This window comes from Podarcis cretensis (assembly GCF_951804945.1).
Source record: "Podarcis cretensis genome assembly, chromosome: 14".
NCBI classification, from domain to species: domain Eukaryota; kingdom Metazoa; phylum Chordata; class Lepidosauria; order Squamata; family Lacertidae; genus Podarcis; species Podarcis cretensis.
The window spans coordinates 26,133,436-26,149,094 of NC_137183.1; the positions used below are offsets into that span (position 1 = coordinate 26,133,436).

At 43.2% G+C, this 15,659-nt stretch overlaps 1 protein-coding gene across 1 annotated transcript in view; it reads right to left on the reverse strand.

Annotated features, from left to right (window-relative positions):
- Positions 1-267: 267 nt before the first annotated feature.
- SV2B (synaptic vesicle glycoprotein 2B) overlaps positions 268-15,659 on the reverse strand; it is a 71,730-nt gene continuing 56,338 nt past the window's right edge. The window contains exons 4-13 of the mRNA XM_079954263.1: positions 15,148-15,299; positions 13,414-13,547; positions 12,022-12,111; positions 10,808-10,918; positions 9,687-9,775; positions 7,825-7,989; positions 5,466-5,599; positions 4,153-4,353; positions 2,378-2,537; positions 268-1,293 (exon numbers count right to left, since the gene is read on the reverse strand). Of these exons, the coding sequence (XP_079810389.1) occupies positions 1,110-1,293; positions 2,378-2,537; positions 4,153-4,353; positions 5,466-5,599; positions 7,825-7,989; positions 9,687-9,775; positions 10,808-10,918; positions 12,022-12,111; positions 13,414-13,547; positions 15,148-15,299 (1,420 nt within the window). The 3' untranslated portion in view covers positions 268-1,109. The remainder of the gene's footprint in view (positions 1,294-2,377; positions 2,538-4,152; positions 4,354-5,465; positions 5,600-7,824; positions 7,990-9,686; positions 9,776-10,807; positions 10,919-12,021; positions 12,112-13,413; positions 13,548-15,147; positions 15,300-15,659) is intronic.

Genomic DNA, 15,659 nt, shown 5'->3' on the forward strand with positions numbered 1-15,659 from the left:
AAGCGCTCTATTTACACTGCAGGATATGTACATATTTGGTTTCAGGAATCATAAGATGCTCAAGGAACAGAACATGAATGAAACTAAATCAAAACCAACAACAATTTATACTCTTTTAATATAGTGATGCCCCCAAACTCAACGCATTTGAAATACTGACTGGTGGCTTAAACTTGTGTTAGCCTTCCTCTCTCACAAGATCCAGTTAAAATTATTGTGGACAGTTGGAATATCTCTGTGGTTGTTGTTTGTTTTGTTTTTTTGTTCTTTTGAAAACTACTTGATGAGAATGAAATGGAAAGTGTGTGTGCAGAATCTCCTACAGATTCACTTGCATACCTATGAGAGAGAGGTGGTGATGGTTGCTTTAGACAACTTGGAGGTCCAATGTGTGAAAGGATCAGCAGCTTTCCTTGAGGAAACACAACAAGCTATGTTGGGCGTCTCAGTTTTGGTTCTCGAAATATGAGGCCGCCCTCCGCAAAATGTAAGTCAATGGCTGTTGACTCCCCAAAAGGGTAGTCTTGCCCCTGAATAAACCATCTGGTTTGTGATCTCTCTTGAGGACCAGCTACCATTGGTGAATGGGCTTCAGTTTTAAAACTATATTCATCCCCCCCCCTTTTCTTTTTGCTAATTGCCTGGAAAGCTATAGAAATGTAGACATCAAGCCATTCAGCTGAGCTCTGAGAGGGTCACTTGTGTGAGGAATGGCTCACTTCCCAGTGCCACCCGTCACAATGCACACATCTAGACAAACATGCACGATCACGAGGCAGCTTCTTCTTCTGTTACTGGTTTAGTGCCTGAGATGTTCACACACATTCAGAGGGGAAATGGGGCTTCACCCCCTAACAAGTGATAGCTTTGAAGCAATGAGCAAAGCTCAGGGTGTGCGCGTGCGCGTGCAGCCCTAGACAGGCGGGCTCCATCACCACTTCACAACAGTCCTAGAACTAAGGGGTTAACGTTATCTCAGTGGGGTGCCTCTTCCTCCCCCTCCCTCCTCAGATCTGAGGTATCGGCAGAGAAATATTGACAGGCTTTTCCCCGATTTTCTTCTAAATGCATCTTGTCTGTTAACGTTTCCTTTGTCCCTTGTGGGCCGCTCACATCAGGACTTGGTCGCGAGTCTCTGGCAGCCTCAGGGCAAGGAGGCCTCCTGCCACCAGAGCGGAGGATGCCAGGAGGATGGGGACCACTTTGGTTATCCCAACAAAGGAGGCAAAGATAGCATTCCCGAAGATGGCCCCAATTTTGCAGAGCCCGTTGAGGATGCCAAAGGCTGTGGCTCTGTGGAGAAGGGAGAGAAAGCAAAGGGAGTTTAAAATGGGAACGGTCTAAGAGGCAGTGGTCCAGTGGTACATTTGTGAAGGGAAGGACCTCTTCATATTAACCTCCAAAGCAACACAGCCACCTAAGAAGGTTAGAAGAGTCCTGGTGGATTGGGCCAAAGGTCCATCTAGCCCAGCGTCCCATTCTCACTGTGGTCAGCCATATGCCCCAACAGGAAGCCTGCAGGGAGGACCTGAGAGCATCTCTCCCCACTGGTGACTCCCAGCAACATGCATTCAGAGGCATCCTGCCTCCATTAGTGGAGGTAGAACATAGCCATCATGGCTAGTAGCTATTGATAGCCTTCTCCTCCAAGAATTGGCCTCTTTTATAGTCAGCCAAGTCAGCTGTAGGGATGGGCAGATGTGTCAATTTTGGCTTCTGATCAGGCTCTTATTTTCCCAATCTTAACTTCAGTTCACCACATTGGTGCATCCTTGGTTTAAATATATATACAGTGGTACCTTGGGTTACATACGCTTCAGGTTACAGACTCCGCTAACCTAGAAATAGTACCTCGGGTTAAGAACTTTGCTTCAGGACAGAAATTGCGCAGCGGCGGTGCAATAGCAGCGGGAGGCCCCATTAGCTAAAGTGGTGCTTCAGGTTAAGAACAGTTTCAGGTTAAGAACGGACCTCCAGAACGAATTAAGCTCTTAATCTGAGGTACCACTGTATTTGCTTTCAAGTGGTTTTTATGATTTTTTTTTGCCTGGTTTTATATTGATATGGTTTGCAGACCAGCACAGTGAATTCTTTTTGCTGAGAAAGGGCTTTTTAAAAACAATTTGGCATGCAGGAGATTAGCAAACAGAGCGCCAGATAATAACGTCCTCTCCTGGGCTGTGAAATAAGCAGTAGTGCTTCACCCCAAACCTACTTCCGTCCCCCCAACAATGCCACTGCCAACAGCTCCAGATTTACACTGGTTTGTTCTCAAATTGTGAAGGGCCATGCTGAAAAGCTTCAGCCCCTGGAAATCTCCCTGTGTTTGTCTCCACCCTCCTTCCTCACCCCAAAGGAGGTTGCTGGGAAGAGTCACCTTTTATGTGTGGGGTACAGCTCCACAGTGATCACATCCAGCGCATTCCAAGCAGCAATGCTGGTACCACAAAATAGGCACTGCCAGCCAATCATGGCCGACTCACTGTTGCCAAAAAACAGGAAGAAGCAGCACACGGCAGAGATCAGCATGGAACCCCCTGCAAGAAAGAACAAAAGAGGAGGCAGGGAGAGATAAGACAAGGTTAATTAATTAATTAATTTTTCAGTAAAAAAACCAGAGGCATTCCTTTTAGGTATAATCACAAACAATATTCCTGACAATCAAAGGAAAGTATTCCTTTATGCAACAACAGCTATCAGGATGCTTATAGCAAAAAATTGGAAAGGGAGAAAAATTCCATCAATGAAGGAATGGCAAATTAAATTTTGTGAATATATAAATCTCACAGCACTCATAAGGGGACAATCGGACCAGAAATTATTAAAAGAATGGGGGTGTGCTAAAGAGTATATAAAAAAACATTGTTCTGGAGTAAGCATATCGGTATGTAATGAATGATGCTTTACAGGGTAAAAAAAAAAGAAAAATGGAGTAAAAAAAGTATAAAGATAGAAGTAATCTACATTAGACACAACAATTTAGAAAGAGTAATTTTTTTGAGGTCTTAGAACAAAGGAAGGAAGTCAATATGTGTATATGTATGCAATGACTAGATTAGAATGAAGATATGGTTTTATTTGTAGATGTGTGCTTTTTCTTTTGTTTTTTGTTTTCTTTTTTGTGTGTTCTGTTTTTCTTTCTTGTTTGTATAGTATTATTTTGGATTCAATGTTTGTAATTTTTGTTGTAACTCTGCATTGAAAATAATAATAATAATAATAATAATAATAATAATAATAATAATAATAAATAAAAAAGACAAGGTTAATTATGTATGCCACTACTGCAGCCCATGTTTTGTTAGCCCCAAAATGGAAAACGAGTGAGGTTCCAACCAAAGAAAAATGGCAACTTAAACTGATGCAATATGCGCAGCTTGTGGACCTAACACACCGAATAAGAGAACAAGAAGAACATACGTTTAAAGAAGATTGGAAAATGTTTATTGAATATATGGGGGTGGGATTTTGTACACTTGAAAACATTGGCAGCATTAAGATAAATTCAACAGTGTAAATAAGTTTAGATGGATGTCATAATGGAATACTGAATGGTTTAGTTTATATAAAATATGCAGGGATTTATGTTATGCAAAATGAACCATGGAAAGAGAAGAAGGGGAATTTTTGATACTTTAAGGTTGTTTAAATGAATCTTCTAAATTGTAAAACAGAAAATTTAATAAAAAAATTATAAAAAAGAGAAATAAGACAAGCTCAAATGTGAAGGAATAACACTTGATATAGGGGATGACCCTGGCTGTCAGCTTCCTCCTCCTCAGTCTCAGTGTTGACCCTTGCAGCACTCAGCAGGGAGGAGGAGGGGTGAGCTTCTTGGCTCTGCCTGCCATTGGCTATGGCGCCACCTACTGTTGGGCTCCCTGCCTTCTGCCCTATCAGTGCCAATGGGCACCAGCCTCCACCACCCTTGGCAAACCTTGCAATGGGATGGTAAGCTCAAGTTCCTGTGCTGACACAGATTCTAAAGTGCCCTGAGGGCAAGGCACAATAAGTGAAAACCTCCTTCACAATGAAGGAAGAGTTTTGAGAAATTGGAAAGAAGATTTTTGGCATGAGACCAACTAAACCACATTGGGGGGGGGACCTTGCTGACCACTCCCACATTGACATATGCCATCCCTCCCCACTCACCAATCATCTTGATCCGACCTATTTTGTCCATCAGCAGAGCTGAGATAATGTTGCCTGGCAAGACCGAGAGGCTGCCTAAGAAGCCGACGAGGTAAACCAGGAAGTCGTTGTCCCTCTCAAAATCCATGTGGCAGCCCTTCTTCTGCTCCAAGAAGGTGGCATTCACAAACTTGCATTCAACAAATTTATGCTTGTAGAGGTCTAAGGGGGGGGGGGGAGAGAGAAAGATGGATGGATGGAACTCATACTGAATTCAAACATGGGGGTTACTGTGTTACTTTTCCTCGTTATAATGCTAGCGGCTCTGTCTTGGTTCCTTTTACTTTTTAAAAAAATATTTTTTATTGAATTTTACAAGAAAAGAAAAAGAAAGAGAAGGAGAAACAAAGAACAATACATAACGCTGTAAGCACATTTATATTCATGTTTTCCAAAATGCAAACTAAAGAAAGAGAGAGAGAGAGAAGACAAAAGGGGGAAAAATACTTTTCATAACCAATAATATTACCAAATTCATGCTTCAAACATTAAAATATATAAATCCTAGTTAAAATATTATAAAAGACTTCCACCACATTCACCGCACGTCTCTTAGTTATCTTGCTCGCCTTTATATCGGTTCCTTTTACAATACATTATGGAAGCGTGACTTTTTGATGGATAGACTGCCACATCATGGCAAATTTCATTTGCGAACGTCATTGGACAACGTTGCTACACCCCTACCCTTTCCACATAAGCAGGCTTCTGTTCTCCCATGATTCACCCATAAAAAGGCAGGAAAGTATGCCGGAATAAAGTACATAATTTTGTCACATGGTGTGACGCACACTGACATGGCTGTGTCCCCTATTAGACTTTGGAGCAGATGTCTAGTGCACCATTCAGAACAATGCACAGCAGGGCCCCCAAACAGCATGTGGGATTTTTTTTTAAAGTAAAGTGACTTGCATTATCATTTACAGAGGGAGGCCCTTAAGATATAACACATGCCCATCTAACTTCGCAAGACCAAAGGAAGTATCTGAAATCTGAAGAATGGAAAGCCTAGTCACGCTTACTAACTTGTTCAGAAAATATTCCTCAAAGGCAGCAGCAGGACCAGATACCAAAAATCTGTTACCATTCCTGATAAACAGGGAACAATGGTGCTTAAGTTATTGTGTACTGCAAAAACAGACCAGATCAAAGTTATTATGATTTCTTCCCAGTCTTATCTCTTCACTTCATTCCACTTTTCTATAAATGAAAACACAGACAGAAGCCAGCAGATGAACTTTGCCAACACAGAAACACACACTCTCCCGCGTTACCTGTGTTAAAGAAGACAGTTTTTATAATGGTGCAGTTCTTGAAAAAGGTCTCGCTCGATGTCACATCTTCGAAGTAGCATTCCTCAAACACAGAGTCCTCAAAAGTCACATCTCGGAACTTCATTTTGATGAACCTGAAACATAGAAAATAACTCACCATCATCTTCATTTGAAGTGGGAAAATAAAATAAAAAATAAACACACACAATTTAAGATACCAGCAGAAGCCAAGACAGTGAGTTTGATGCAATCTAATTCAGCTTTGTTTCATATGCAAACACTTTAACTTCACTCCAAAACCATTAACAACCCATGGCTCATTAGGGGGAGGATATTTTCAGTGACCAAACTGCGTATGTTGAAAGAAAGACTCCATTTAGTATCTCTCTATACCTCTGTGTGATTTCCCTCTTATTGATTATTGATTTGAGTTCCAACAGATGCCAGGATAGCTGAAACTCAAAGTCTGCCAAGAATGTAAGGCCTAACAAACTCCTCAATTGCCTTGCTGACAATTTCATTTCCCACAAGGTTGTAAGAAGCGACAAGGGGATTGACTATCTTGCACCTGATTCTTACCAACAGGGAAGAACTTGTCAATGAGGTGGAAGTTTACTTGCTTGTACTATGAAAAATAAGAATAAAAAACATTATTTTAAAAAAGATGGACAACTGATGCAACCAAATATAGCCAAGATAGAGAATGTGATATTCTTTTGTTACTGCAATTAGTGAACATGGACAGAGCCTTCTTATGTGGACAGTTGCAATTTTTTATAAGAAGAAGAATGTGCGAATTTTTTTTTGTCCAAGCAATTCCTCCACAATAGAATACATTTTCCTATGCTCTCTTCACTAAATATGCACATCTTTGCATGCACTTTTCATTAATATATGCATTTTGTCTGCATCCTTTGGTTGGCAAACTAGATTGCAAAGTTCAGAGTAGTGCAACTTTCAAAAGAGTGCTGTGTTTTGGTTTGCATATGGGTTTGGGAATTTCCACTCTGATTGATTCTCATAAAAAAATGAGAATCAAGCAAATTTCTGCACCCCTGGTTTCAGCTGCAATATATGCCTTAATATGATATTTCAGAAAAAAAGTAATGTGGGAACTGGCCCTCGATGTGCCTTTCCTTACATGACCACTGGATGTCAGTATGTCCAAAGGTGATTTAAAAATAATTATGGCTCCTTGAAGCCCAAAGCACAAAAGTTTATCAGCATGTGTAACTTAATTCATTTAGATCATAACAGATATCCAAGTTGATTTCCCAGTATAGATGTTGAATTAGCAAAAATAGTATTTTCATCAGTTGCTGCTGTTATTATGCTTATGGGTCACTCTTTATCTCATACAAGGACAAAAGCTTAAGGGCCATATTCTCTCCTACAGAACCCTTCCAGGGGCCACAGATTATCGACTGGCAGAGCCAAAGGCAAACATGGATAGCCAAGAGGCAAAAGGAGGCACAGCAATGGATATGACTCTTTCAGCAAGTGCCACTGGAGGCTAAGCCACTTGGCCAAAAAGAAGCACTATCCCCCCAACCTGTGCCTACTCCCACCTGCCAGCCTTCTTATGTACAACCAGCCCAGGGTAGCACTGACTATCAGCTTCCTCCTGCGAAGTCTCAGTGTTACCCCTGTAGAATTCAGCAGGGAGGAGGGGGAAACTAGACTTAGTGGGCTCTGCACACCATTTGCTCTGGCTCCATCTATTGCTGGGCTCACTGCCTTCCACCCTACCCGTCCCAATCAGCACCAGCCACCATTACCTGGCAGCAAACCTTCTGGTCACTCCTCTCACCTGTCCCCTGGAGAGATCTCTCTCTCTCTCTCTCTCTTACAAACTCTCTCTCTCTCTCTCTCTCTCTCTCTCTCTCTCTCTCACACACACACACACACACACACAAACAAACAAACACAGAGAGAGGGGGGGTAGACAAAAAGTATGAATATACAAACCCCTTTCCCAAAGGATCTGGGCCTTGAAAAGCACATACAGCTGAAAGAGGAAGTGGGAAAGTATGTCCTCTTCCTCACTTCCTCCTTCAGCTCTCTACATTTTTCCAGGGAGATAAAGTAGCCCCACACTCTGCCTCGTGACTAAAGGGGCAATAAGAGGCTCAGAGTCTCTGTGGGCACCAGAGAAAAACCTCAAGGGTGCTCAAGGGAGCTCAAGGGCACCACACTGGTAATCTCTCACTGATCTCCATCATGAAGCGACTTCCATCATCTCTGGTTGTTCCAAGGTGCTGCCACAGCCAGGATCGGTGGGATAGCAGCTCCGACAGGACACGGCACATATAAGCAAACATTTGAATCTGTTTTGGTGAGGTGGGGTGTGATGGCTCACTTGTCATTGAAATATGTCCCATTCCGGTGGATTTGATTTTCCAAGGTGAAGTTGAAGGTGATATCCTTCACTGATTCCCCATTAAAGACTTTCTCGCGGGACTTATATGCTTCTTCTTGGTAGTACCGTATCATGTCAGGGAACCAGACGATAAGGCCATAGTAACTGCAAGAGGAAGAAGAGAACTGTGACACAGAGAACTGCCAACTGTTACCCATGCTTTGATAACCTCAAGGCTAGATTGCTTCAATGCGCTGTTTGTGGGGCTGCGCTTGGACCTGGCTCTGAAGCTCCAGCTGGTGCAGATTGTGGTGGCCAGATTGCTGATGGAGGCATCTGGCCAAGAATAGGTGACACCATTGTTAAAGCATCTGCACTGGGAAACCTTCTGTTTCAACTTTTAAATGCCTGCTGATTTTTTTTCCATTCTAGGGCTGGGTTTCTGCCTGAACCCCTGGAGAACCACTGCCAGTCTGTGTAGACAGTACTGGACAAGACAGACCAAGGGTCTGACATGATATAAGGCAGATTTCTATGTTCCTAGGTCTTTGGGTCTAAGCCTAGGTCTTCACTGAAGAATTGATGCTTTTGAATTATGGTGCTGGAGGAGACTCTTGAGAGTCCCATGGAGTGCAAGAAGATCAAACCTATCCATTCTTAAGGATATCAGCCCTGAGTGCTCACTGGAAGGACAGGTCCTGAAGCTGAGGCTCCAGTACTTTGGCCACCCCATGAGAAGAGAAGACTCCCTGGAAAAGACCCTGATGTTGGGAAAGATTGAGGGCAGAAGGAGAAGGGGACGACAGAGGACGAGATGGTTGGACAGTGTTCTCAAAGCTACCAACATGAGTTTGGCCAAACTGCGGAAGGCAGTGGAAGACAGGAGTGCCTGGCGTGCTCTGGTCCATGGGGTCACGAAGAGTCGGACATGACTCAACGACTAAACAACAACAACAAGGTCTTTGGGGGAAAGGCTGCAGTTCAGTAGTGTGGAATATGCCCTGAATACAGAAGGTCCCAGGTTCAGTCCAGGTTCATCTTCTGGTAGGGCTCTCCTGAAACCCAGGAGAGGCACTGCCAATCAATACTCAGTATATGGCAGCTTCCTAAGTTCCTAACCTTCCCAAAAGATAATGGTGGGAAAATATAGTTTATCTCTGAAATGTTCAGGACAGGTTCCTGCTGCTTTTATTTAGCCTTGCAAAGGTTACAAGGCAGCTTCCTGTATTTCTAATTTGAATGTTTGTTACCCTGAGGAAACAGGCAAAGTCTATCAAAAGGAACAAATATTTGTTTTGCTAAGACTGGCTAAATGTCTCAGGCAGACTTTACCCACAGGAAACTAGGCAGTTGCCTTATACCAAGTCAAACCATTGGTACTTCAAGCTCAGTATTGCCTAGACTGGCTGCTAGTGGCTTTCTAGGGTTTCAGACAGGAGTCTTTTTCAGCCTTACTAGGAGATGCTGGAGAACCTGGGAGCCTCTGCTTGTGGGATAAGCTGCAGCTTAGTGGTAGAACACCTGGTCGGTTTGCAGACGGCCCAAGTTCAATCATATCCATCTCCAGGGAGGGGTGGAAAAGAGTCATCTCTAAAAATCGGAAGAACCACTGCCAGCCAGTGTAGACAATATTGAGCTAGAGGGACCCATGGTACGATTCGCCATCAGGTAGCTTCCTTTGTATCAATAGTAGAACAGACTGCCTTGGAAAGTGGTGGGTCCTCGTTGATTTCAGGTTTTTAGCACATGCTGGATAGCCAGCTATGAGGGATGCTGTACTAAGAGATTTCTTGCCAGGGTTGGACTGGATGATCTTCCAACTCTCTGGTTAATAACAGGTTTGTGAATTCCAAGGCACATACCTTAAGGCCATTGAGAACCACACAATTGCCAGGAACAGTGTATTCATTCTGTACTGGGCTGTCAAACAGTATAATACATTGTCCATAACCTAAAAGAAAAGGATTGTCCAAAGAATCAGTTACAGAAAAAGTCCTAAGAAAGCTAACTTCTAACTTCTTATATCCCCTCCAAAAATGAAAAACAAATACCTGTTTGTTTGTGGAAATGGCGAATAATTTATTATGAGTATTTTCATTCAGTGTTTTTACATTGTAGCTAGCTGGCTAGAATCAGTGAAGCAAGATTTATTTATCTCAGATCCTACATTTGCTATGACATAAATCAACTGAAGCTTGGTTGATTAATCTATGGGGCAATTTAAATAATTTAAAATTGAGGTCACTGTCAGAGGCAATTAAATTCTGGTGTATCACTGGAATAGGGAACCAAAAAATAAAATATGAAAGGTACTTTGCCTTAAATATGGTATTAAAGATCTTCCAACAAATATAGTCCCATCCCCCCACTTAACAACAAGTGACAGTGTTAATTCTTAATTCCAATGTACACTTACACTGCCAACCTAGCAGTTCGAAAGCACGTCAAAGTGCAAGTAGATAAATATGTACCTCTCTGGCAGGAAGGTAAACGGCGTTTTCATGTGCTGCTCTGGTTCGCCAGAAGCGGCTTAGTCATGCTGGCCACATGACCCGGAAGCTGTACGCCGGCTCCCTCAGCCAATAAAGTGAGATGAGTGCCACAACCCCAGAGTCGGCCACGACTGGACCTAATGTTCAGGGGTCCTTTTACCTTTACACTTACACTTATTTCAGTAGGTCAGGGAGACACCTTTACTGAAGCTGATAATATAACATAATCTATATACAATTAATCGCTTGGTAAAAACGCAGGTGGTTGAGCCACTTAAAAATCTCTGTTTAGTTGAGAGCCCTACATGAAACCAAATATTTGTTGATTAATAGGTTGGGTGGTCAAAGTACTGCACCCAGATGTAATCAGGAAAGGTTGCAATCCCATGACCTGTTCATTGTGTGGGCAAGTAGCACAATGACAGATCTAGGCAATCAATCATTACTGGTTGTTGTGTGCATTCAGGTGCCACCACCATCCCCCCCCATACCTGTTTGAGGGTTGTTGTCACTCTAACAAAAGAACGCTGGTACCACGTCCCTGTAGAACACTGTATTTCAATGAATTCGTCTATCTGCTTCGGAGTTTTTATGTTGGCTACCTGAATAAACAAGAAAAAACAAGCCGAAATATTTAGCCCTTGACTTCACAGCGACCACACTAAACTTGGTTCTTGTAAGCAATTGCGCGGAAGCAACACAACAAGAGGGTTGTGTCAACCGCCACCTGAATAAACACCTCTGCATTCCATTCCTGAATACGTTTAGTGGAAGGAAGTCCCACAGTGTACAAGGAGGCTTATTCCCAAATAATTGTACATGGGGAAGGGGCATAGCTCAGGGGTGGAGTGATTGCTTTGCATGCAGAAGGTTCAAGGTTCAGTTTCTGGCATCTCTAAGTAGGCAAGGAAGGCCTTCTCTCAGAGACCCTGGAGAGGCACTGTCATTCAGTGCAGATTATGCTGAGCTAGATGAACCAATGTTCTGACTTGGGATGAAACATCTCCAGGTGTTTTGAACCCAGCAGTGACTGGGTTTAGGGATGAGGGAGAAATCTGATTCAGTTTACATTTAAAGGCAGATCTCTCTAATTCTCATTTTCTGAAAGAAACACACAAACTGAAAGAGCCATCTTTTGAAATTTGCACATATCTGAATTTTGCAATGCAGTTTGCTAGCCAAGTAACATGTACAAAAATGCACATCTTTGTGAAAGCAACATACACAAATGCATTATATTGGGGGAAATTGCTTTACAGAAATGTGTATATTGGGCAGAAATGCATGGGGGAAAATGTATGCATTAGGAGAAATTTGCACTAAAATGCTGGTGAATTTTCACATCATCTTTTTAAAAAAATATATGCAAGGATGATGTGGAAATGTGGCAAAATGTGGAACATAGGACTGGAGAAATGAGAAGCCAAAATTGGCAGATTTGCCCATCCCTAGCTGGAGCTGATAGGAGTTGGAGCCCCAAACATCTGGGTAGGGGAGAACAGGATCTTCTTGCCTGGATGGCAACCATGTTTGCCAATTGGAAAATAACCTTGAATTAGAATCTGCATACTGAATCTTTGGGAGAAGAAAGAGGTGGATTGTGGGCTTTATGCAATGTATATAAAAAACCCAATTAGGTTTAGAATCTTTGACCAAAGTCTCCTATTGAGGGGGAAGTGCATTCCTAGGAAGAAAGCATGCTTACCGTAAACACCCTTTCTGGCTCGCCTTTGGCCCTCATGTTGGTGTCATGGACTTGCTTGAGGATCATCCAGGCTTCGTCGTGCTTGCCTATCTGGAAAGGCCAAAGCAAAGGATGTCAGAAAGAGCACTTCCTTCAGAAAATGTTTTTAAGATCCCAGGCTCTTTCTCTCCAGTTATGCTATGGCTCCATCGGAAGTCACATGGGTTTAACCACGGTGGGATGATGTCCTAGCCAAGGGCAGACGTTCTGGATTCTGCCGGAGAATACCTGTACAATGTGAGTGGGGACCCTCTGGCTCAGGGGTTGAATGTGGCCCCACAGACCTCTCCATGTGGCCCCTTAAACTCTCCCTAAGCCACACACCCTCTTCCCACACCCTGAGCATTTTTGCCAGCTGGAACCGGTCCTTGAAATCCAATAATGCCTCTTGCTTACCTGAGTGGAGAGGGGTTTGTGAGTGTGTACAGAAACCATCTGACTGTAGAAAGGTAAAAATAACATTCGCTTGTACCTCTGGCCCTGCCCACCAGTGTCATGTGGCCCTCAGAAGGTTAACCAGAATGGAATGTTGCCCTTGGGCTGTAGAGGAGCTCCCCAGCGCTGCTGTTCAACATTGAGCATGTTGTTTTATAACGTAAAGGACAGCAGAGTTGCTGCCTTCTGGATGGTTTCACACCTGGACCTTTAGCATCAACACAAAATGCATAGCAGGCAAAACTTGGCAGGGAGATAAAGTGATGATGCAGAAAGTTTCCCCTGATTTATGCCACATAATGTGAGAAGGGGTCCCTGTTCTCATCTTAGCCACAGAGTGCAGCATCCTGAGAAACTCTATGCAAGTTTCTAGGCCTTATTTTTTTTATTTAAAAAATGCAATTACACAATTAACAGTGCGATCTAAAGGATATGTACTCAAAAACAAGTCCTATTGAGTTCCGTGGGGCCTACTGCTGGCTGCCTTGCAATGATATAGTTACAGGTAGCTGTGTCTGTCTGCCGTAGTCGAAACAAAATAAAAAAACTCCTTCCAGTAGCACCTTAGAGACCAACTAAGTTTGTTATTGATATGAGCTTTCGTGTGCAAGCATGTATCTGAAGAAGTGTGCATATGCACAAAAGCTCATACCAATAACAAACTTAGTTGGTCTCTAAGGTGCTACTGGAAGGAATTTTTTTATTTTGCAATGATATGGTAAGCTCAAAATCCTGTACTGACCAATATTCCAAAGGGCCCTGAGAATGAGCCACTGCTCCCAGACCCGAGCAAATGCATTAGGTGTTGCAGCCTATGTCAAACAAATCCCAGTCCTTTTGGTTTCTATTGCTTATGGCATATCCTCTAGAAGAATCTACACAATACAAAGGTCTGTTTTCTCAGACATGTGTTCTTACCTCCAGCAAAAACCGTGGGCTTTCTGGCATGAACTTCAGGGCAACCAGAGATGCGATGCAGGGCAGAGAGCAGACAACCACGAAAACTCTCCAGCTGTGGAAGTGGTAGTTGGTCCCCATACTGAAGCCCCATCCTATAAGCAAGGGAAAGGGGCTACAGCAATGGATGGAAGACGGCATTGTTTCCCTTTCCACCCTGAATTTGTCCCATGCAGTCATGTTTCCGTTCTACTGCGGTTTGTCTTCCCCCATCAACTGCATTATTTGTCTTGCTGCCCACTGTGGCAGATTTATGCGACTTAAGTGATTTGTGTAATTAATTACGTAAATTACCTGGCCATGCCACAATTCCACCACATTCATTTAAATGCAAGGGAAACACAATGCAAATTTGGGGGGGCAGTATAATCAGTTGCAGATCATTTGCAGATCAGTTGCAGATCATTTGCAACCAATTGACAGTAAATACCAATGGGTCAATTTGCATTCTGGAATCCTGGACACGGGGTCAAATATGCAAACACCAACAATGTCCTCTTTTTTTCCTGTTTTCATCAGAATTCTCCAATATTCCCAGATGGCAGAGCACATCTGATGTTCCAGGTAGTGAAGGTGCCTCAACAGGGATGCTGGAGGGATGCAAATTCCTGTGAGAAGTCAAGTTACAGGGAACCAGGCAGAGGGCCTTCTTGGTAGTGGCGCCCCCCCTGTGGAACACCCTCCCACCAGATGTCAAAGAGAACAACTACCGGACTTTTAGAAGACATCTGAAGGCAGCCCTGTTTAGGGAAGCCTTTAATGTTTGACCCATTACTGTATTTTAATATTTTGTTGGAAGCCACCCAGAGTGGCTGGGGAAGCCCAGCCAGATGGGTGGGGTATAAATCATCATCATCATCATTACTATACAAAATGTCATGATCTGCAACTCCTGGACTAATGTTCAAAACGGAACTTAGGTATCCAGGGATTTGAATTTGAGGGATTTGACCTTTTGAATTCCTGTACCAAATGACTTCACCTCATGGACTAATGTGTGAAGTTAGCTATCTAGAAATTCAGCCTTTGCAAATGCAAAGGATTCCTCCTTGATAAGATACCAAATGGCCTAATCTGCCCTTCTCAGGGAAATAGTTGCCTTCCAAATTCTGCACTTCCCCAAACATAGTGACCCCATTCTTAATAGTCTTTGTGTGCCAAAACAGGTGCTTCGATGCAACTGTTTTGGAGAACATGCCCATGTAAAAATATATGAAAGCACATCGTTAAATATGTACATTGAGGGAAATCTGGTTTTAAGAATGCAGATTAACACAGAAAAGGAATGGAATTGTGGGTTTTAAAAAAATAACAATGCAAAAGTAAGGTTGACTGGAAATAGATAGACCTGGTCATTCCTTATCCTTGGTATCTTCAGTGAAGAGCACCTCAGGGAGTAGGGCTAGGGATGACCCCTGATTGAGACCCTGGACAGCAGCTGCCAGTCAGAGCAGGCAGTATTGGGCTAGATCAGGCCTTGTGGTGTTCATGAGGTGTCATTGGCTTAACTCCCATCAGCCAATGATCTGACTCAGTATAAGCATTCCTAGACCTAGGCCTTGCTAAGTCTGGCCCCACCTCCCAGTCCTACCAGGAGTAAGGGAGCATCGCTGTATAGACAGCCAGCAAATCCACAGCCTGAATGCCACACATGGATAAAGGCCAGGGGTGCCGTCTGAATCCAGAGGTGATTACCGTAATGCGGGATGATGCTCCAGGCCATGATGGAGGCGTAGAGGGCTCCAATCATCCAGAACATGCAGAGCCAGCTCAGATGCTCCCCTCTCTTCTCACGAGACAGGAATTCGGAGAAATAGGCAAAGACAATGGGGAGAGTCCCTCCAATTCTGAGGAAGCAGGTGAGGTGGGAGAACAGGCAGGAAGAATGAAAACCAGGCCAAAGTGTTGCTCTTAATACATTCAGCCCTGAATAGCTTCAGATCAGTTTACCTAGGGCTTCCATATGCCCGGAATTTCCTGGACACAGCCAGGCTGAAACCTTGGAGTCCAGATTTTCACTTTTTGAAATATGGCAACTCTAGTTCACCTGTGTGGTTATATTACCTTATATATGCCCACTTGACAGCTGGGACTGGCCTTGTTAGAAGTTCCATGTAATACTCACTCTACATTTGCAAGAAATTGTGGCAGCACCTACCCTTCGGAACCCCCCACCTAGAATGATTAATATATAACACAGTCAGTAT